This window comes from Pteropus vampyrus, unplaced genomic scaffold (genome assembly GCF_000151845.1).
Source record: "Pteropus vampyrus isolate Shadow unplaced genomic scaffold, Pvam_2.0 Scaffold167, whole genome shotgun sequence".
Lineage (NCBI taxonomy): Eukaryota > Metazoa > Chordata > Mammalia > Chiroptera > Pteropodidae > Pteropus > Pteropus vampyrus.
Window position 1 is genome coordinate 565,205 of NW_011888948.1, and position 21,792 is coordinate 586,996.

The window sequence follows — 21,792 nt, forward strand, 5'->3', positions numbered from 1 at the left end:
AGTTCCCTGCTATTAACAGTAACAAAATCAGTAACATCCTATTCCCTTCCTTCTTCCCCACCATCTAGTTTTGATCACTGGTTTTTTTATTAGTGTTTTATCTTATATATCTAACAGTATACTTACTTACAGCATGTTTAAGTTTCCATCAGTCAGCTTCAACTGCTATCCTTTTCCTCACTGCTAATTCCTGAAACAAACCACCACCTTATTCTGCTTTCCATTTACTCTTTCTCTTCCCAATTTTTTGTGAGCTATATTATTTCCACATTGTCAGACTATATAACATTTACATACCATCCTATCATCATTTCCATTTTTTAATCCTAGTGCTCCAAAAAAATTTATTCAATGCTCACCACCTGACTTTATGTTAATGGTTCTCCAATCATTTCTTGGTTGTCTGAAATTTGTTCTCTAGTATATTCTTAAGAAAGGATTCATTGAAACAATATTCTTTGAGTTGTTTTATGTTTTTAAGTGTTTTTTGATGTCCCAAATTCTTGAAAGATAGTTTGGTAAAATATGAAATATTTATTTCCTTGAATATTTAAAATGTTGCTTTATTATCTAGCATAAAATGCTGCTGCCAAAAATCTAATCCAATCTGATTTTCTTTCCATGTTGAGCTGGTCTTTTTCTTTTTCCCACTGATGCAAAAAGGTATTTTTGTGTGTGTGCGTTTAATTTTTAAAATCCAACAATTCTGTAAGAATATATCTTAGTGCTAACTGTTCTAGATTGAATTACCCAGATTCATGGTGTGTCTTTCAACATATGTAGACTTAAACACTCTTTAATGTCAAGTGTTCTTGAACTATAATTCTAATAGCTGTTCTGTTCCATAATTCTAATAGCTGTTCAAATAGCTTTGGTTTGCATTTTTAAAATTTATTTTATTGTGGTAAATTTTGTAATTTTAACATTTTATTGTGGTAAAATTTGTAATTTTAACATTTTTAACATTTATAGAATCCAGTGGCATTAAGTACATTCAGAATGTTATATAACCATATCACTATGCTTTGATTTACATTTGGGTAACTCTTAACACATGCATTTTGGCTGTCTTTGCCTGTCTTGTCATTTTCTCTTCTCTCCTTTAAAAAAAAAAAAATCTTTGATTTTCAATTTTCTACTTTCTATTCTCTATTTCTCTTGCTTTCTGTGATGTACATTCACTCATTTTCTTTCTAATTTAATCACTGTCACTTTTTCCTTATTTTTTCTTGAGTTCTGTCAGCTCTCATTTCACATCCTTCTACGGCCTACTCATCTCATTATTGAGCTCCTTTTATTTATAATTTCAAAGTTTCATCTTTTCCTTAATTTCTCTTCGCTTATTTTGAAATAGATTTGTCATTTTCATCTGCTGTATGGTCACATTTTTTAGTGTTTTCATTATATTATGTTTTATGACTTATTTTTAAGTTTTTTTCTTATAACTTAGTATAAAGTTATATCATAGTCCCTTTCTCCATATATTTGTGTGTTATACTGGACTAAAAGAGGTTCGTTCCAGTGTTATACTGTATGGACGTACTTCAGTTTTAAAAAATCCATTCCTCAGTTGAGACACATTTGGTTTACTTCCAGTTTTTGATGATTACAAATACAACTGCTATAATTATTTGCAGAGAGATGATTATAGGTTTTCACTGCACACTTCACGAGAAAAGCTTACAAAAGTCATTAGGGAAATGTAAATTGAAATCATAATGAGATGCTACTACATATCTCAAATAATGGCTACAATTTTTTTTAATTGATAATGCTAAGTAATTTTAAAAATTGATAATGCTGGCAAGAAAGAGAAGCTAATAGAGCTCTCATATCTTGCTGGTAAATGTCAATGTTAGGTCATATAATAAGGGTATGTTTGATTTTATGAGAAATTATCAAACTGTCCTCCAAATTGCTATAGTATTTGCATTCCCACTAGCAGGATCTAAATCCCATTTCTTTGCATCTTTGCTGCTACTTCATATTTTTTTCCTTTTTTGGGGGGTGGGGTGGATTGGGATGGGGTGAGGGTGGATTTTAAGATATATTGTAATGGCATCTCACTGTGATTTAATTTGCTTTTCTTCAATGATTATTCCATTTTTCTCATTTAATGGTGACCATTTTCCTATGTCATTAAATAGCCTATATCACAATAGCCTATATTCCTTTGCCATTAAATAGCCTATATCACAATAGCCTATATTCCTTTGAAAATATTCCTTTTAAAAGGTTGAAATATGGCCTATTATCAAATGTAGCCTATCTTTGGTGTGCCATATTTTATTAAACCATTTTTTAACCATTGCATATTATTTCCACTTCTTCACAAGAATGAAATTATGCTGTGATCATGAAGCCTTGACTCCACCTCCATTTCCACAGAAATTTTTTATAAAGGGTGAAAGAGTATGCATATTTTGCCTCTTGATGTATGACAAATTACTTTGTTTAAATATTTCTTCAACTACAAGTTAAATATTTTTACACAAGCCATTTGTGCTTGTTCTTCTGTGATCATGAGTTCATGTATCTTGCTCATGTTTTGTCAGGGTACTGACATTTTTATTTGTAAGAGATGAATATACTCCCCAAAGGAACAAAACACACTTTACATACACAGCAAGATAGGGCTATCTCTGACCTCCCCACTCAATTCTTTATTCTATTTGAAATATGAAATATACTTCAAATGAGCAAACAATTATCCAATAACAACTGCGTGCAAACATGTGTTCACCAGACTCAAGGCCTCTTGCCTTCCAAGAAGTTATTGTTTCCCACAAAGTAATATATATACAAATGAAGAATTTGAGTATAGTGTAAGTAGAGATTGCAATTGAATAAAATTGTCTATACTTCGAAAGAAGTTGAGATAGGCGTCAATTACTTTCAAAAGAAAGTAATTTTGGAGAGTGGAAACCATTTTTACAGAGAAAGGCAAAGTACAGAGTCGTCCCTAGGTCCGCAAGTGATAACACAGTCCACAAGCATTGTGGCCTCCCAAATAAGAGTGTAGAAATCTAACAGAACCATCATGAAATCATAACAGAAATGAAGTTATTACTTAAAATATAAAACAAAAAATAGCTTTCTAAAATTAGAGAATAAAAATTCTACTCCTACTATCACTTAACAAATATTTCGTGTGCCCAACCAGAATACATTCTAGCCTTTAATGTAAGCATGTGGCAATATAATGGTGAGAAGCAGCCATCTTGGTCCACAAGATGGAGCTGCATGATAAGAATAGTAGAGCAACAACAGTTAGAAGAATCTTGGGTCCTTGACAACTTTTTGTAGCAAAGTGACCCCATCAGTTCATATTCTTACATAGGGTAAAAAAAAAAAAAAAAAAAAAAAATTTAGGCCGCAATTATTTTTTAGTTTGTTATAGCAGTCAAACCTGTATCTTAACTAATACAAATTCTAAGTTGAGGAATACGGGCTTTGTCAATAATACAATGACATAAATGCTTTTAAGAAAAAAGAAAAGGGCCTAAATTAGAGCAGTAGCAGCGAGAGTAGAAAATTGAAAAAAAAAACCATTTTGGAGGTTGAGCAACCAATTATGCAGTTGGGAAAAAAGGGAGAGGCAAGAATTTCAAATTTTAAATCTAAGCCATTTAATCAAAATAGAAAACACACAAGAGGGAGAGAGTTGTATACAAATGGAGTAGATTTAATTGTCCAAAAGGCTTTGAGTAATGTGTATTAAGTACTAAAGAAAGCAGAACTTGTCAGAGATTTAGGGCTCATTTGCACAAAAATGACAGTTTAATCGCCAGGAGCAAATGAGATTATAAAAGGAGCCCTTATAGTGAAGGGAAAATGTTAGTGTTTCAATTACTCCATCCTTTAAAAAAAGCCATATAAAAGACTTTAAATGTTTTATCCTTTAAGTAAAATGATCTGAATGTTCCAAGTGTTTATCTCACAAGCATTTTCAGTAGTTAATGGACATACTCACGATTCAGGCATTCAATAAATTTCATTGATTACCTGAACAACACAAACTGTAGCGGTAATTTTGATATTTATATTGTTTTAAATCTTTTTTATTTTTAGTCACATTGTTTATCCCCATAATTGAACCACATTGGTTAAAGACCAGAAAAGTGATGGCAAAATGCACTAAATTAGGAAAAGAGAAATATCTCTGAAACTTAGTCTCAGAATGTTCCCCCAAGTGACATTTATGTGATGAAAACTATTATAAAGCACAACAAAGTATTTCTAGTACTTCAAAAGTTATTTTTAAAAGAATGATTATCATTTGCAATTTGGTTTTTCATTAGTAGAGGGGTAGACCTTTCACATTTTGAATGTTTTTTTAATAAAGAGTGCTCATAATCACACTAAAATCTTCACTCATAAAAACATTTAGGTTTTTAAAGTACCAAATGCAAGAATTCCAAACAAGTTCTGAGAGCAGCTTTGACTGATTTATATAAATAGATCATAATCTACATTCTGTCACAAAATACCACGTTCATTTAAAGGGTGTTATTAAAGTTTTTCTTTTATAATTAAAGAGTGCACCACTTGATAATGGGAAAAAATCTAAATTTGTATATGAGATTGCAATGAAAAATAATCTCTAACATACCAATCTAAGTTAAATCGTTTTTACTGAAGTCCCTTAACATTGTTCATGCAAGTGATATTTTAAAAAATTTCTAAGAATCTTCAGATTATATATTAAGTCTAGAGAACTGTATTCTTTTAAGAAAAATTTAAAGATATCTAATTTATTTTTAAATTACTTATCTATTTAAAATTACAGAACTTATTTATGCAATATAGTAAATTTAAAGTTGCAGTATTTTGACTCCATGTTAAAAAAACTAGAAAAGCAATACATTTTCTTTAGAAGAGATGTAAGACACTGATCAGTTTGTTATTCATTAACTGAGATTGTATGCTTTCAATAAAAAATGGCAAATAGAACATTATCACTTAGAGCTCATCTTCATTATCTAAATTTCTTTATAGTATGATCTCATAAAAAGACCTCACAAAAATAAATATGAACCTATCCTTAATATCATTTGTATGTATAAACTGGAATCAACAAATAAATTTAGTTCAAACAAATTGAAAGTCGATTCCAGAAAGTAGGTTAAAATTTTTTTCAGTTATACCCCCAAAATGTATAACACCTCCAAATTACCGCATTATTTTATTCATTCAACAATTATATCGTTGACTATATACCAGGCACGATTACATGTGAACGCTATACAAAAGTTTTAGCAAACATTTCCTGAGCTGCACTATGTGTTATTGGTGTTTCTTAGCCACCGATTTCTTACTGAACTTGAACACTTGCAACTTAAGTTTCATAAGACTCAGATTAAAAAGCAAAAATTGAAAAGAAAATTAATATTTAATTACTAAATTATTTTACTTTTTTTGTATTCCTCCCACAAAATACATGGTACTGTTGAATCTGTTGGGTCATCAGTTAACCCTGGATAACTGAAAACTAAACTCAAGGCAATAGGTATCTCTGCTTTTCTCTCAAGCGAGTCAAAACAGCTCAAGCTAATCACAAACTATTATTAGCCTTCTACAGGTTAGGTTTTCAGATCCGATAAATTTTCCCCTTGAGAGATAATGCATCCTTTCTACTTCAATTTACAAAATGACAATAATGAGAAAGGGTTACTTGTCTCTTTCCTCTCAACCCAAAGAGAGCTCAAGATGCTTTCGCTCACAAAAGCCTCCCCCCCCCCGACACTGCCCCCACGACGAAGCAGCCAAGCAGGTAAAGGCAAACCCAGAGATTTCTAAATCTTCTAAAGATCGTAACCAGGGAAACCAAAATTTGACAAAATTCTTCCTTTACTTCCACTGTTTCTGCAAAGATCACCACTTTCCAGCTTTTAAAAAAGACCAATGCAGGAATGCAGGCTGCACACTAGTGAACAAAAACTGCCCAAACGCAGAAACTGACGCCCACTACTACCAAATGACGGCCTTAGAGAATAACTATCGAGAAAAGCAAACACTTTAGCAGCCTCTCCTTCCGAAACAGAAAATAAAGACGTCTCTTTCGAATCGGAGGATAGAGGTGAGGCATCTTCCTCTCTCCTCTTTCCATTAATCACTAGCCTTGTTCCTTTCTGAACCAGAGTCTGGAGGCTGATGGTCAGAATCTTTCTGAGACAGATTATTATTAGAACTGCTCCCTGGAATCCAAGGAATCAGTGTTAATGCATCAAAGCTCCCGCCAAGCCCTCACAATGACGAACAAAACATGCCTGAGATCCCCATCACCACCATTCATCGCCCTCTCTTCCCAGGGCTGAGAATCAGCCCAGGAATTCAGGAAAGTGAGAAGACCCTCAGGCCCCTCCTCTCCTCCAAAGCTCCCTCAGGACCTCTCTACACCTTGAGTCGCTAAGTAAGCTTTCAACTGCCAAGAAGCCCAGGCTTAGCCACACACAAGATGGCAGCCAAACACCTACCGAAGGAAACAGCTGCGCCACCTCTCCAGCGAAGCCAGCCTCTCGACTGCGGTTATCCCCATTGGCCCAGACAGAGAGCGCGAGACAACCCGAGAGCTCTGACAGCCAATTGGGAGTCGGCGCGCCCCTGCGCCGCCGCGTTGCTGGAGATACGCGCGCGGATCTCTGAGGCGTGGACCCAGTGGGGTGTGCAACCAATGGGCACCCCGCCAGGCGGTGGGATCCGTTGGTGTCCGACTCCTCCCACTTAGTATTCGCAATTGGTAGACCTGGATGTTAGAGATTGGGCGGTTCGCCTTCTCGGCTGTGGCGAGGCGGAACAGTTGATACTGAGGTGAGAGCTGAGGTGAAGTACTTCCTGGCGAGGGGGCACCTGGGCTCGTGGATTCTTGGTGGCGTGGAGTCGGAGAGGAGCCCGACCCCAGCCTCACCAAAGGAGCGGGCAGAGTGGTAAACGCAGTGGAGCTAGTGTAGCTGAGGCACGGCCGTGGGTGGCCCCCGACAGGTTCTGGGGCCCAGGACCTGAGAGCGCCGCGAAGCCCTCAGCCGCGTGGATCTCAGCCCTTGCAACCTCCCTTTTCCTTTCACCCACGTGCAGTCCCGGGCTGGCTGAGTTCTCAAACCCCATTTCAGTCTGTCTCTCGGTATACACCTTAATGTGATGTGATTCCTAAGCAGCTGGGAACCCAAGGCTGTAAAAGGGGCTGCAGGATATGGACTGCAGTATAAAATCCAGAAGCAGAACTTGAAGGTTTAACCACTGACCCATTGCACAGGTAAGACTACACAAGCCCTAAGTAAAATCATTTTCCCGAGATCACGGAATTGAGAGCAGATCTTAAGAGCACGTGACATTAACCGCAAACCAATAAGTTTTTACCCAACGCATAGTTAAAATAAGGAACAGTATGTAGTTAACTGCTCTTCGGCATGTGGAAACCTGCATCGAGTTCTGTATGTGTTGAGGCCAAGAAAAGCGGTAACTAAGGCGGCAGAGTGGAATAATAAAAAAACGTGGGCTCAGACCATTCTGTTTCTTTATTTTTAGTATCTGGCACTTACGGAGTGGCATGCCTCAGTTACCTCACTGGAAAAGCAGATATGCTAATTTACATGATTGTTATGCAGACTATGAAAAAGTGAGATATTTAGAAGTGTGACTGACACATGAGTTATTCTCAAATGTTCATTACCGTCATCTTAATTAAAACATAAGAAACAGAGGAAATGGTCACAGTTTCATAAGAATCTATTTCTAAAAACAAAAAGGAACTGTAAATTGAAGTGAAACTACTTTTCTGCCAAAATGAAAAAGTGAGAAAGGGGAAAATATGAACAAATCAAAAAATTCCTGTTACACTTCAAAATGTTAACACTAGTTGTCTCTGGATGATGTGATTATGAGTGATTTAAATTTTCACCTATATGCTTTGCTGTATTTGCATATTTTCTCCAGTAAGCATGTTTTACTTTTGTAAGTTCAGTTATTTAAAAAATTTTAGAAGATATTAACACCGGGGAGAGCTTCCTTTAAAAATAAGCTATTACTGAGTGTGCTTATTTATATACTGTAGGTGGAAGTATAAATTGTTAGAACCCTTCTGGAAAGCAGTCTGGCAGTATGTTCTAGAAAGCTTTAAAACAGTCCCTTTTTGAAAATTATATACTTAATTTTTAAATTGAGTACACTTTTACATTTTTCTTCTACAAAATTAGAACCTTACAAAGAAACAGTTCATAATTCCTGAATTCCTGCTTGCTCCCCCACCCCACAACAAAGACTGTTGCTGAGTCCACTTTTTTTATACCTAAAATAGACACATATATGCATTTGTAATTTTTAAAGGAGAAATAGTATATTATAATTCTGTAATTCTTGATAATTTTGCATCGTATACATGTTATTTATAGCTCATATTCTCATTTTACTGCTCGATAGTGTTCCAGTGTATAACCGCATTTTTCTGTTAATGTAAAATATATTTTTATCTCATTGGTTTTCATAGTAAATTCAGTTTTGTTTGTTGTGTACTGTATACCACATTTTCTTTGCCATTCTCCTCTTGATGAACAAACGTTAGGTTGTTTCCAATTTTTCACCTTACAAACAATGCTGCAGGGAAATTCTTGTATGTGTTTTCTTGTGCACATTTGCTATTTCTCAAGATATATACCTAAAAGCGGAATTGCTTGGTTTTGTTATGAACATTTTTATTTTTAATACGTCTTGCCAATCTTCCTACAAAATACTTCTACTAATTCACACATCCCACAAGTAGTTATTAGAGTTTAGTTTCCCTGTAACCTAGATCAAGGAGACATTATCTTTCTTTTTGCCCATCTGGTGGATGAAAGTGGTACTCATTTTTTAAAATTTCATTGTCTGATTACCAGTAAGGTTGCAGTGTCCGTGTTTATTAACCTATAATTTATGTAAATTCGTATAATGTCTTTTTTAAAATATCCATTTTTCTATTTAGTCATCTTTTTCTGAATGATTTAGAAGTCTCTATGTGTCCTGGATATGGTATCCTGTATAATTTTTAAAAATTTCTTCAGCGTGTATGGCTATGTCCTTTCTTTGTTACTACTGTTAAAATATGTTACATTTTCTCCCAACTTTTTGTTTGGCTTTTAACTTTTTGGTTTTGTTAGTTTTTGTTTATTTTACAGATTTTTCTCTCTACAATCTTTAGGCCTCTTTTTGTTTTACTGTATTTTTCTAAGATTTCCAGTACAGTATTCAATAAGAGCAGTGGTGGCAAGTGTCCTTCCTCATCCTGTGCCTGACTTTAAATGAAAATACTTCTAGTGTTTCATCACTATGATGTTTGCTGCTAGATTTTAGTAGGCAGCCTATCAGGTTAAAGAAGTTCTCTTTTATTACTAGTTTGTTAAGAGTATGCCCTCTCTCCTTCCCCCAACAGTTGTTGACTTTAACTGAATTTTTTAAATTTTGTTTTCCTGCACCTGAGATGATAGTTTTCCTTTATTAATATAGTGATTAACATTGAGAAACTTTCCAGTTTTAAATTTTTGCGATATTCCTCTGATAAACTCTATATTGGTAATATACTTTTAGTCAACTGCTGCATATTTTTACTTAGTATTTTTGCTTATATACCCAGAAGTGCTTTTGGCCTTGAGTTTCTTTTTTTACGTGTCAAGGCTATACTAATCTCAAAAAAAAAAAAAAAAAATTGACTAGCTTCCCATATTTTTCTCGCTCTGGAACTGTTTGTATACTCTAGAAATTACCTGTTCCTTGAAAGTTTTCTAGAATTCATCTATAAAACTTTATGGACCTGTATTCTGGGAGTGAGAAGTGGGGATATACTTTTTTATATTTATTCCTCTTATTGGGATTTTTACATCTTGAGCCTACTTGGTATTGTCAGTAATATCAATTAGGTATTCATGAGTTGTTCTTTTGGTAAAATATTTTCTTTGCCTCTTACTGATTTTCATATTAAATTCTGTTTTGTTTGGTATGAATGTTTCCTGTATTTGCTGATATGTCTTCTTTCACATCCCTTCATTCAGCCACTCAATGATATTTTGTTTGATTTAAATGGATCTCTTATTTAAAAATGTAGCTAGGTTTTGCTTGCAATCCAGTCTGAGAATCTGTTGTGATTATTAACTTCTTTGGCCTTTTTCTTGTCATCTTATTTACCATGCTTCTCTTCAGATCTTTCATATCTTATTTTAACATTATTCTTCTTTTTAATTGAGGTTAGCCCCAAGTTTTCTTTGTTCAACCTGTTTTCTTTTTAATAGATTACCTTTATATTTTCAACACAGTTCTTATATTTATTTTTTCCAAAGTCTAAATTTAATTAGTGTTGATAACCTCCCTACAAAAAACTTAGCTTGCTTCTACTTTACTTTCTTTGACCTTGCAACAATTCCCTTACATCCCCTCTCCAGTAAAGAACATAATTTCCATAGTTCTATCGTCTAGCATTTTTGTTTTGTTTGTTATTAGCACTCATTTTTAATCAATGTTTATCTAGCATTAATGTGTTTTACTCATTTTCTCTCTATTGCTTCTTGTACCTCAGTACATCCTTTTAGGTTAGCTTTTATTCATGAAGTACTTCCTTATTTCAGAGGGTCCCTGAGAGGTTCTTTGAATGTCTTTAAAAATCTATTTCATCCTCACTATTGAAAGATAGCTTGTCTGAAATAGTATTCTGGGTTCAAACTTATTTTCTTTTGTTGCATCTGGCATTTCTGTTGAGAAGTCTGATACACATCCCTTTCAGATAATCTGGTTTTTCTGGGAACTTCTAAGACTTTGTCTTTATTTTTGATAGTCTGAAGTTTATCCACAGTTTGTTTAATAGTAAATATTAAGAATTTTGTCTTGCTTCTTACTCAATGGATCCTTAGTGGGCTTATGTGTTTTCTAATTCTGAGAAATTCTTGGTCATTATTGCCTCTTCATTCTATTTTATCCCTCCTCTTATTGTTTCTTTGCTCTGTGTACTGAGCGAATTACTCAACTCAATCTTCTATCTTACTATCTGGCTCTTCATCTGAGTCTGTGCTATTATTCAGTATTCTGTTAAGTTTATTCAACAACTGTTTTTATATTCAGGATATCTAATTGGTTCTTTTTCTTTTCTTTTCTTTTTTTTTAGGTGAGGCAACCCTTGGTTGACCTCACAGATTGCAAGGACCTTGTTAGCTTACAATCCCTTATTTTTTATTTTTTACACCTATAGCACTTGGTCTTCCTAGATGGTCTCCCATCCAAGTACTAACCAGGCCTGACCCTGCTTAGCTTCCGAGATCAGAGGGTATTGGGCTTGTTCAGGGTGGCATGGCCGTAGTCTAATTGGTTATTTTTCAAAATTATATGTTATTCATGGATGAGGTTTCCTTCTTTTGCTCTTTGGGAGTATTAAATACAATAACATTTGTTTTAAAATTATTTTCAGGATGCTCTATTAATTCTCCTCTTGAATTGAAGTCCATCAGTTTGTGGGTTTGTTCAGTCTCATGGTGTAGCTTTCTTCAGGTTTTTGATTACTCTTGGTTGTGCACTGAAAGGATTTGCATTTCCATTTGCCCTGTTTTGATGGTGGTTGACATTATCTCTGCAGCTTCCCATCTGTTTCCTTTCCCCAGAGAGGTCTCACAGACTAGGTCCATAGAGAATTCCCGTTTTGTTTTCAGCATGACTACATATTTTTAATTTTTAAAAATATTCTAACATCTCTGTGGGTTTGATGAGGGAATGGGAGAATTTATCGTATGTTAACTAATGTCTTAAGACTGAAAATTGGAGATCTCTTTTTAACCTATTTCACCTATAGGTGTATATCTTAGAGAAATAAACATAGATATGCATAAAGCATATTCTAGCATTAATTATTATACTGAAAAAATAATCTAAATGTTCAATATAGAGGTTTATTTATAGTACTAACTTTATTAAAATTTAATTATTAAAATTCTTTAGTGTATTTTTATATATGGATTATTATTGACCAAAGTACATTCATTAGACAATCATTGAAAAGTCATATTATAGAAAAATATTAGTGACTAGGGGAACGTGCATGATATATTATCAGTGAAAGATTATAAAAAATTATATATACCAAAATCCAAATTTTGTTTTAAAAGTATATTTACTGAAAGAATAATAATTATTGCTAGCATTTTTTTAATCCTTTGTATGTGCCAGGTACTATTCTAAGTGGTTAAGTCTTATCCTCATTGCAACCTTATGAGATAGTTAGCATTATTATTCCCATTTAAAAGTTTTTATCAAATATTTATAAAATGGGAATAGTTTGGTAATTAAATATATTAAATATTGTTAATTCTTAATTTCTCTATGATTTGCCTAATTGTTATATTTTACTTTCCCAGTTAATAAGTATTCTTTTTTTCACAGTTGATGCTGTTTTAAAAGATAGAGCTATTATTATATAACAATCTTTTTTATATATTTGATTCTTTACAAATATGTACCATTTTTCATTGTTTTCCTTACAGAATGTTTCATGCATTCATGGACCAAAAGATGGAGTTGGTTTTTATTTTTAAAAAGATATTGTCAGTGATCTGATACAACTATAAATATTTAATTGATGAAGATTCATGGACTTGTCATTATGTTGGACTAATCATTTCTGAAAGTTTCTTCAACCACAATTTCTATTTGAAAATTCAAGTATCAAAGAATATTGGGTTTAAAATGGAATAATGATGATGTATTTTCTCTGAGGACTGCAAATTTCATAGAGACCACAGTTGGATTCCAGTTATACTCTCCAATCAAAGTGATTCAGTCCTTTGATAAAGTTAATTTTGAAGAATTTTATGTTTATAAACGACGCCAAAAGATGGGAGAAAAAAATGGTAGGTTGAAAAACCATTGTTAAACTTTATGTTTAAAAGTGTACAGACTACTTAAAGAAGACAAATTGTGGAATTTTCGAGGTGTTTTATTGCAAGCGACTTTTCTGAATTAGAAGGAATTAAGGGTTTTTCTGATGTAGCCAACATTTTGACTGTATTCATAATTAATAGTATATCTGTAATGCTAGGTCAGTACTTTAGGTACTTTTCAAAAATACTTATGTTTTAGAGAACTTGTAGATTTACAGAAAAATTGAGAGGATAGTACAGAGAGAGTTACCATGGTTCCTCCACCCACTTTTGCCTGTGATTAACATCTTATATTCTGCTGGTACGTTTGTTATAATTAATGAGTTAGTATTGACATATTATTATTATTAAGTCCATAATGTACTCCTGTTTCCTTAGGTTTACCTGATGTCTTTTTCTGTCCAGGATCCCATCCAAGATACTACATTACATTAACTTTTCATGTCTCTTTAGAGCCTTCTTGGATACAACAGTTTCTCAGACTTGTTTTTTATTTTTGTGGGATTTTTTTATCTAAGTATTTTATAGGATGCCCCACTATTGGAATTATTGACTGATTTTTTTTTTCCTCATGATTAGACTGAGGTTATGGCGTTTGGGAAGGAAGACCATAGAGGTAAAGTGCCGTTTTTACCACATCATATCAAGGGTACATGTTATTAACATGATTTCTCACTGAGCTTGATCACCTAGCTGACATGGTGTCATCTGATTTCTCTACTGTAAATGACCTTTATTTTCTTCCTTTCCCTACTGTACTCTTTGAATCACTATGTGTAGCCCATACTTAAGCTGTGGGGATTTAGGTTCCCCCTCTTTGAGAATAGAATATCTACATTCTTCTGTAAGAAAAATTTGTCTCCTTTCCCCCACTTATGTAACAAATTCAATCATTTATTTATATCAATAGGAAGTCATGGATACTTATTTTATACTTTGGGTTTTAATCCAGTACTGTTTTATTTTGTTACTCAAATTGTCTCAGGATTGGCCATTGGGAGCTCTTTCAATTGGCTCTGTGTCACTTTGACACACTCTCACCAATGTAGGTGGGTTGGGCTCGGTTTAATTCAGTTTGGTTCGGTTTTTTTAGCACTTCCTTATTTTCTGGTATTAGAAGATGCTCCAGGCTCATCTTGTATATTTCCTACCTCAGCCCTAGAATCAGCCATTTCTTCAATGAGCATTGGTTCTTTTATTGGAAAATGATAATAGAAACCAAGATCAGGGCAATAAGTGTGTTTCTTGTTACTGGGGTGTCCTTGCGTTAGCCCCTCTCAGCTGACAGAGCATAGAGATATATGTGTTTACTAACATTTATATATACACACATATCTATATGTACTTCTATATGTAACTGTGTATCTATATTAAGCTAAACGTGAGTTATATATTGATGTCTCCAACACTTATTTATTACCACATGGATCATTCTAGCATACTTTCCTTGCTTATCCATAAACTCTCACTCCAACAGTGAGAAATGTGGCTCCCACCATCTGTTACCCATTTAATTAATTGCTCAACTCCAGCATACAGGCATACCTCAGAGATATTGCATATCCGGTTCCAGACCACCACAATAATGTGAGTATTAAAGCAAGTCATATCTTTTTACTGGTGGAGGGTCTTGCCTTCAATTTGTAAAAAATGCAACATCTATGACGTGCAATAAAGCAAAGCATGATAAAACAAGGTATGCCTGTATGTGTGTAGCAGTATCAGAGATGTAAATTTATCGCCAGGTGGGAAACTACAGTGCTTGTGCACAGTTCCTTTTACCTTTAGTCTTACAGACTCCATTTATTTCCAAAATTGTTTAGATCAACACCTTTCACTCAGTCCTTCAGTGAGATTGTGTATATATTTTTAATACTGTTATACATATCATAGTACTGATTTCACTGGATCATTATCTAGGCCAGTGGTTCTTAAACTTTCTTTTGGTCTCAGGATTACTTTATACTCTTAAAAGCATTTAAAATCCGTAAGAGCTCTTATTTATGTGGATAATTATGTTCATATTTATTGTATTAGAAATTGAAATTGAGAAGCTTCGAAAATGTTAATTGACTCGTTTTCTAAAAAAACAATAATAATAAACCCGACTTGTTAATATACATTACATTTTTGTGAAAAATAACTATTTTCTAAAACAAAAATTAGAACATTGTTTTACGTTTTTACAAATCTCTTTAATAGTTGGCTTAATAGAAGAGAGATTCTCATATCTACTTCTGCATTCAATCTGTTGTGATATGTTGCTTTGGCTGAAATGTATAAAGAAAATGAAGCTTCACACAGCCAAGAAGTTGGAAAAGGAAGAATATTTTGATAGCATTTCAGATAATTGTGGATATTTTTCTTTGATACAACTACAGAATTCAACAAGTAGTCATTCCTTCAAGGTTAGTTATAGTGGAATCTGAACTCATATCAGATTTTTTACACTTTGTTACATTAAAATTCATTAGTCTGTCTTGCACTTTGTCTTTAACATATGTATGATTTTATAACATCATGCATTGGCCATTTAGAAAATACTGGTTCAATGAATTATTCAGAGTTTTCCAAATATTGACATATTTCACCATCTGCTATTAAAGAAATCAGTTGTTAATATTGCTGCCAACCTCATCAAAAAGTGATTAATTACTAAGGAGTTGTCAAGCTTACCATGGCAAATGCACAGTTTCTAAATTTCCAATTTTACCTTGGTAACTTAAATTTTATTATCAGTAACAAATGCTGTCAGTTTTATTCTTCAAATGATAGTCTCACTTTGTTCATTTTCAAGAAAACATGTGCCTAACATCCAAGTCTGAAAAAACGTAGTTTTTATTGGTGGTTCTTTTAAGTAAAAATGATCTTCCATAAAAAAACAGCTAATTTAGCTTAATTCAAACAATCTCACTAGAGCTTTTTCTTGAGACTGTGGTACTGTACTGTGGTAATTATTTAGGTTGCTTTCTCAAGGACCTTCTTAAGTAAAATTGGTGGTGAAGAATACAAAGACTTAGTTTGGTGCCTCTGCCTTGATTCATGCTAACACACCAACACTTTTATTCACCACTAATATTGAACCATCGATGTCAATACAGAAAAAGGCAAATAATGTCTTAACATTACTGTTAAAATAGTTTGACCTAGCGTAATCTCCGAAAGGATTTGAGGACTGCCTAGAATTCATAGACCACACTTTGCTGATCGATCACAGGCTCAAAGATGTCTTAGAGATCCTCTAGACCAGTGCCCTGAAGCTCCTCAAGGGAGATAGAAGTATATAATTTTTAAAAAAGAAATATATATGTATTTCTGTATTCCTAAGTCATTATCAGTGTATTTGGTAAGTATTCCATAAATATGTATCTAGTAAATGAATTCGAATCAGTGTGATTCATTAGCATTGCCTATTTCAAGTGAGATTAGGAGACATATAGTATAATTTGTCTTCCTTCTTTACAAAACTGCTATACTTCTTGCTTTCTGATTATGTTTTTGCAATAAATAATTAGTTAAATAAGGGAGCAAGTTTGGACAGACAGTAGTTGTCAGATAGTACTCTTCATTTTTGCAAGCAAAATATTAGCGTACTAATTTGATTTTCAATTCAAGTACCTGTTCCTATATTCCTTGTAACTGTCTTCTAGTGAAATATACTGAAATATTTACAGTTGTAGATTATAATCCTCAGCATGCATACAATGCACAAAGAAGTAAAAGAGCAAGGAACTGAAATCATTTACATTGTGGTAACCGTCTATACAGTCTACAGTTGAAAGTCACTTAAATGTTTCTTCTTATGATACTCATTTAGTGTTTTTGTACAAAAAGTTATTAACTGAATGTCAATCTCATTTATTAGATAGATTGGTTACCTCTTTTCTTACCGAATATTACTGTGGTTAAAAGTTTCCGTAGCAGGAAAACAAATAAAATGATCAAGAGGGAAGACATGAAGAAAAACCATTAAAATGTGATGATTAAACCTAGCAGTATGAGATAATAAGGATGTTGTAAGGAACAATATGTTAAAAACTCCAAACAAATAAATATGAATTCCTTAGTTACATTCAATTATTCTGCAAGCAGATAGTTTCAGTATTTTCTGATTGGTTTTAGTTTCTTAAATATATTGCCGTTGTTCTCTTTAGTAACCCATTCCAGGACTTTTTAAATAATTCATTTTAAGTATTTCGTATAAGAATAATTTAGTGTCATGTATTGTCATTTCTAACACAGTTTCAAATGATAGTTACTAAAAAACAAAAATTTATAAGTCTTGATTGCTGTCTTTCAGCATCACTGCTTATTTTCTCAAGCCAGGAGAGAGTTGTATTATTCCAAAAGATTATAATGCTACAAAAAGCTGTTTCTGAATCCTTCAAAATCCTTCCTGTCTAGATGTCCACCGCCCCCCAAAAAATCACTAGTATGAAGTATTGACTCATATCCATGAAAAGAAACGATAATAATAATATAATAAATTTTTCACAAATAGTTTTGCCTAAAAGTAGGGATTTTTGTTGGTTATCTTTCAGTGAAAAACAATGATTTTAAAGATTATGGGAAAGCCCTGCTTTACAAAATATTTTCCCTACTTAGTTTAATGATGTCTAAAATTCCACAATTAAAGATTAATTCCTTTTGTCTAAGACTATATTCCTGTTAAATTGTATATAGTAATTTCTTGCTAACTGCTACATGCTTATCTGCACATAAACTCTAGGTAGGTGCTGTTATTATTCCCATTTTGTAGATATGGTCACACAGTGCTGGGGATTCAAACTCAAATATACCTGAACTTCAAAGTGCAGATTTCTGAGATGCTACTCCTGGGTTTTCTTTCCATCTGTTTGCTCCTCAGTCTCCATGATTCCTTTTTCTTGTACCCATTATAATCATTCCTTACACGTTGATGTTCTAAAGACCCTCTTTTCATTCTCTACACATTCTCTCTAACCATGTCTACTCTGTGGCTTCAGCAAGCAATTGTGCACTATTGACTCCAAAGTTTGTATATCCGGACCAGATTTAACTCTGGAGCCTGTGTATCTAGTTTACTCACTCTACTTGAATTTCTCACATGTGCCTCTACCTTTATTTCTTATCTCAATACCATTATTATATATATGGTTGACTGAATCAGAACCTTAGAAACCATTCTTGACTCCTTTTCACTGCCACATGAGTGATCTTTCTAAGAAACAAGTCGAATCACATCATAAGATGCTTAAATTTCTTGAGTGGCTTCCCATTGCCTTCCATATAAAAATGAAGTTGCTTAGCATAGCACACAAGGCCCTCCATATCATGGCTCTTGCCTGCCTTTAAAGCATCATTTCTCATCCCTTTTGTCCTCATATTCATGCTTTTGTTTCAGATGTTGAAACCTTGTCTGAGCTGTGCTATGGGCAATTAAAAGTAGGCTTAGTCTTGTATAGTACACACTGGGCCAGAACGTTAACAAGGAAACAACACCCCTCCTGAGGCTGCTGTGCTGGCAGCAGCCCTAATTAGCCAGAGATCCCTCTGGGGTCAGGTGACTCTGAAGCCTAAGCTTCTTATGAAGAGTCTTCATTGCCAAACTTAAAGTTGTGGGTTAAGTTTTTACTAAAGAAAATATTTTTCATAAAATTGCTGGGCTCTCTGCTCAATCCTAATGGCTTCTCAGGTGGCCTATCTAAAGTGCTATTAGTCTCTCCTTTGCTTAAGTCTCTATTAATGTTAAACATTATATACATTAATTTTAACATTTTATAAATAATGTTTAACATCTTTGATATTTTTGTTACTTTTAAACCTGGTGTAAGTGTGAGATTTGGCTTTTGCCAATTTATTTTAATGGCCTTTATCACGTTCTGTTTTTAGCTTGGGAAGGATTATTTCTCTAGGAAATTTTTAAGGTGTTACCTTGCTGGGCATCTGAAATGTTGACTCATCTACATAACTTTATAAAAACTTTAAACATTATTTTGTTTCATGTAATTACTAAAAAGTTAGTGTAAAAGACATTTTTAAAAGCATTTTTGGACATGTAGTTTTTTGAACAGTTGTTGAGATGTTTCATTTTGAAACTATCCACTTCCATACTCAGTGCAAGTTATATTCCTAAAACTTTTAAAATGAACGTGTCTATGTTAACATCCACTACCACCTTAGAATGAAGTTATTCCTTCTATTTCCCAGTCAAGAAATAGTGTTACTAAAGTTTTCAACATATTTTTTAACTTAGCAAAAATAAGTGAGATAGGTCATATTCCTAGTTTCTAGGTTTTTTGTAAAGAAACAATGACCAAAATCTTTTTCCTCAACGAAAATGGAAGAACAGTTAAATCTTGATTTAGAAACCAAGTGGATTTTCTATAACATGTACCGTGGGAGAAATTACAGTCTATTTTTATTGAGGTCTTAGACTATTCACTAATTTACATTTTAGGTGATGCAAAAACTTTCTGGACGGAGCTGGAAGATGGTGGGAAAGTGGACATCATATTTGAACAAGTGCAAAATGTGCTGCAGTCACTGAAGCAAAAGATCAAAGATGGGTCTGCCACAAATAAAGGTATGAAGCAATAAAAACTGTCAGTACATTTAATGCTAATGTTACCCACTGGCATGCAATATGATTCTATTTTAGTATTGATTGTTTTAAAAGTCAAATAATTTGTTTTCTAAGAACCTAACATCAGCTCTGTTTGCTTTTCGTGAGTGCACCCTGCTTCTGTAAAAACTTGCTTTTACCGTACTATGAATATTTTGTAAAGGTAGGTGACGATACTTTGAGTAATAGCTGCTGAATTTTCATCCATTTTTACCTCAAGCTACCTTTTATCCATCATTTTTTTTTCTTTTTCATTTTTTTTTGGAGGATTGGGGGAGTTTTGCAAAAGTAATTTCTGCTCATTGTACAACATTTAGTACATGTACATAATATGACAAAAATTACCCATTACCCCATCATTCAGAAACAACTGTTTTTTTTAAATATTAAAGTACATATAACAATATTTTGCCTGCTTTAAAAAAAACTTGCCTTACTAGTCTTCTGAAAGCAAAACTTGCATTCTACATAGGCAGTCAGTTCAGTCATCCAAGTTTTTATTTTTTCTATTCCTTTGTATTCGACCCTGGTTGGTTGTAGAACCTAAGACTTTTAGGAATCAAGGAAATCTTGATTCTACCACAGGATATGATTTGCCAGCAAACTTTTCCCCAGACTATTTTTTACTTTTCCTCAGACAGTTCTGTATACTTTCTGGATGTTCTTATGACAGTCTGTTATATCCTTATCAAAAATTTAGTACTGTTTTTCATTTTAATATTCCTTCGCATTCTTTCATGAGTCAGATATACCTAAATTTGAATCCAGTTCTACTATTTCTTTGCTGAATGACCTGGAATAAACAACTTAACCTCTAAGCCTCAATTTCTTTGTCTCTACTGCAGATAATCTTAAGAACTTCTCAGAAGAGTTGTGAAGATTAAATGAGATCAAGTATATACATTGTTTAGCACAGGAGCTGGCACTGCGAATAAAGACGCTGTTACTGATGATTGTTTTTCTCCTTTTTTCCTTAACAGAATATATCCAAGCAATGATTCTAGTGAACGAAGCAACTATAAGTAACAATTCCACATTAATAAAGGGTATGTACATTTCTAAACCCAGTCTATAGAGTATTTTCTGGCATTTTCTCTCATCTAAAGCAGGCCTGTCTTAATTATGTCAAGTAACTAAATATAATTTAAATTATAAGCCCTATGCTGGCAAATTATATAAATCAGTTTCCCTATTAAATGAAAATTCCTATCCATCCAGAGATAGGACATACACACCCTACAAAGCCTCCTAGGGAAACAATGAAAAGTGTATCTCTTCAAAAGAGCTTTTCATAAAAATGGACAAATAGAATTCTAAGGCTCCAAACTACTATAAACCTGCTTTGTGTACAGAGCAGTACTAGAAAGGTATATTCTGGGATAGATAAATTGGTGGAAATTTTTTTCATTTCTAGATTATTATGAGATTATCAGTCTTCTAAACTCTATAAACAAATTTCGTTGGAATCGATCAAAGATAACGTACCAGGACTAGAAAAATTGTTAACTTTATTGGAATCACTGTCCTATAAATCTTAGTCTGTCATTAATTTGCTGAAGTGTTGAGGGAGTACGTTTACTAGATTTTAATTACTACTGCTCAATATTGTCAACAAATTGTAATAATTTTAACAGTCATAATTTGAAGCCTTAAGATTTTAAATCTTTGAAAATATAGCTGAGATCATCAGTATATTTTAAAGAAATCTCTTGTTATTCAAAAATATTCTCAATTTCAGTAGCTAACATATTTTTAGAATAGTAGATTCTTTTTAAGAAAACAGTCACCCTTTCTCAGTATCTTTCAGTAGCACTTGGAATCAACACACTCTTAAGAGATTACATTAGGTCTGCAAGAAAGAGGCTTTTAAATGCAGGAGGTGGTCAGAGGAACTAATTCTAATTAAAGTTTTTTTCCTTTAGTTGGGTTTTTGTTTTGGTTCTTTTAAAGTAATTATCTCATCAGTAGAAATGCTGAATATTATTTCATAGTTTTATGTAGTTCATCTGAAATGCAATAAATTTATCACAATAAATTCATCGGTAGATAGAGCAATGTTTGTTAGTAAATGGGGAGTTATGTAATTGACATTTTTGGCAAATACAAGAATTAACAACTTTCTAGTAATAAAGTTTCACGTCAGTATTTAACCCATTTCCTGTTTGCCCCGAAAATAGTCACAGATTATAGTCCTAACCTTACCCCCAAAGTTTGCCATGAAATATATCACTTTTATTATTATTTCCGCATTGGTCTAGTGTATTGATAGTCTTTGGAAACAAATGACATCATTCTATTTATATA

At 33.3% G+C, this 21,792-nt stretch overlaps 2 protein-coding genes and 1 pseudogene across 14 annotated transcripts in view; 1 reads left to right on the forward strand and 2 right to left on the reverse strand.

Annotated features, from left to right (window-relative positions):
* Nucleotides 1-6,565, reverse strand: part of CAB39L (calcium binding protein 39 like) — a 144,259-nt gene extending 137,694 nt beyond the window's left edge. Inside the window, exon 1 of the transcript XR_002782820.1 lies at nucleotides 6,477-6,565. The gene's annotated coding sequence lies outside the window, so the exon portion shown is untranslated. The remainder of the gene's footprint in view (nucleotides 1-6,476) is intronic.
* Nucleotides 6,566-6,639: 74 nt separating this feature from the next.
* LOC105298868 (histone-lysine N-methyltransferase SETDB2) overlaps nucleotides 6,640-21,792 on the forward strand; it is a 102,847-nt gene continuing 87,694 nt past the window's right edge. For 3 of the 13 annotated variants that reach the window (XR_002782819.1, XM_023536694.1, XM_023536701.1), the window contains exons 1-5: nucleotides 6,640-7,252; nucleotides 12,489-12,854; nucleotides 13,464-13,500; nucleotides 19,324-19,449; nucleotides 20,469-20,534. Coding sequence is in view for 12 of the 13 variants with exons in the window: in XM_023536694.1 (XP_023392462.1) it covers nucleotides 12,816-12,854; nucleotides 13,464-13,500; nucleotides 19,324-19,449; nucleotides 20,469-20,534 (268 nt within the window). In the remaining variant the exon portion in view is untranslated. Of the gene's footprint in view, nucleotides 7,253-12,488; nucleotides 12,855-13,463; nucleotides 13,501-13,531; nucleotides 14,472-15,086; nucleotides 15,293-19,323; nucleotides 19,450-20,468; nucleotides 20,535-21,792 lie in introns of those variants that run through there. The other 10 variants (XM_023536702.1, XM_023536695.1, XM_011370306.2 and 7 more) reach the window with 8 other exon arrangements.
* Nucleotides 11,198-11,316, reverse strand: LOC111745883 (annotated as a pseudogene).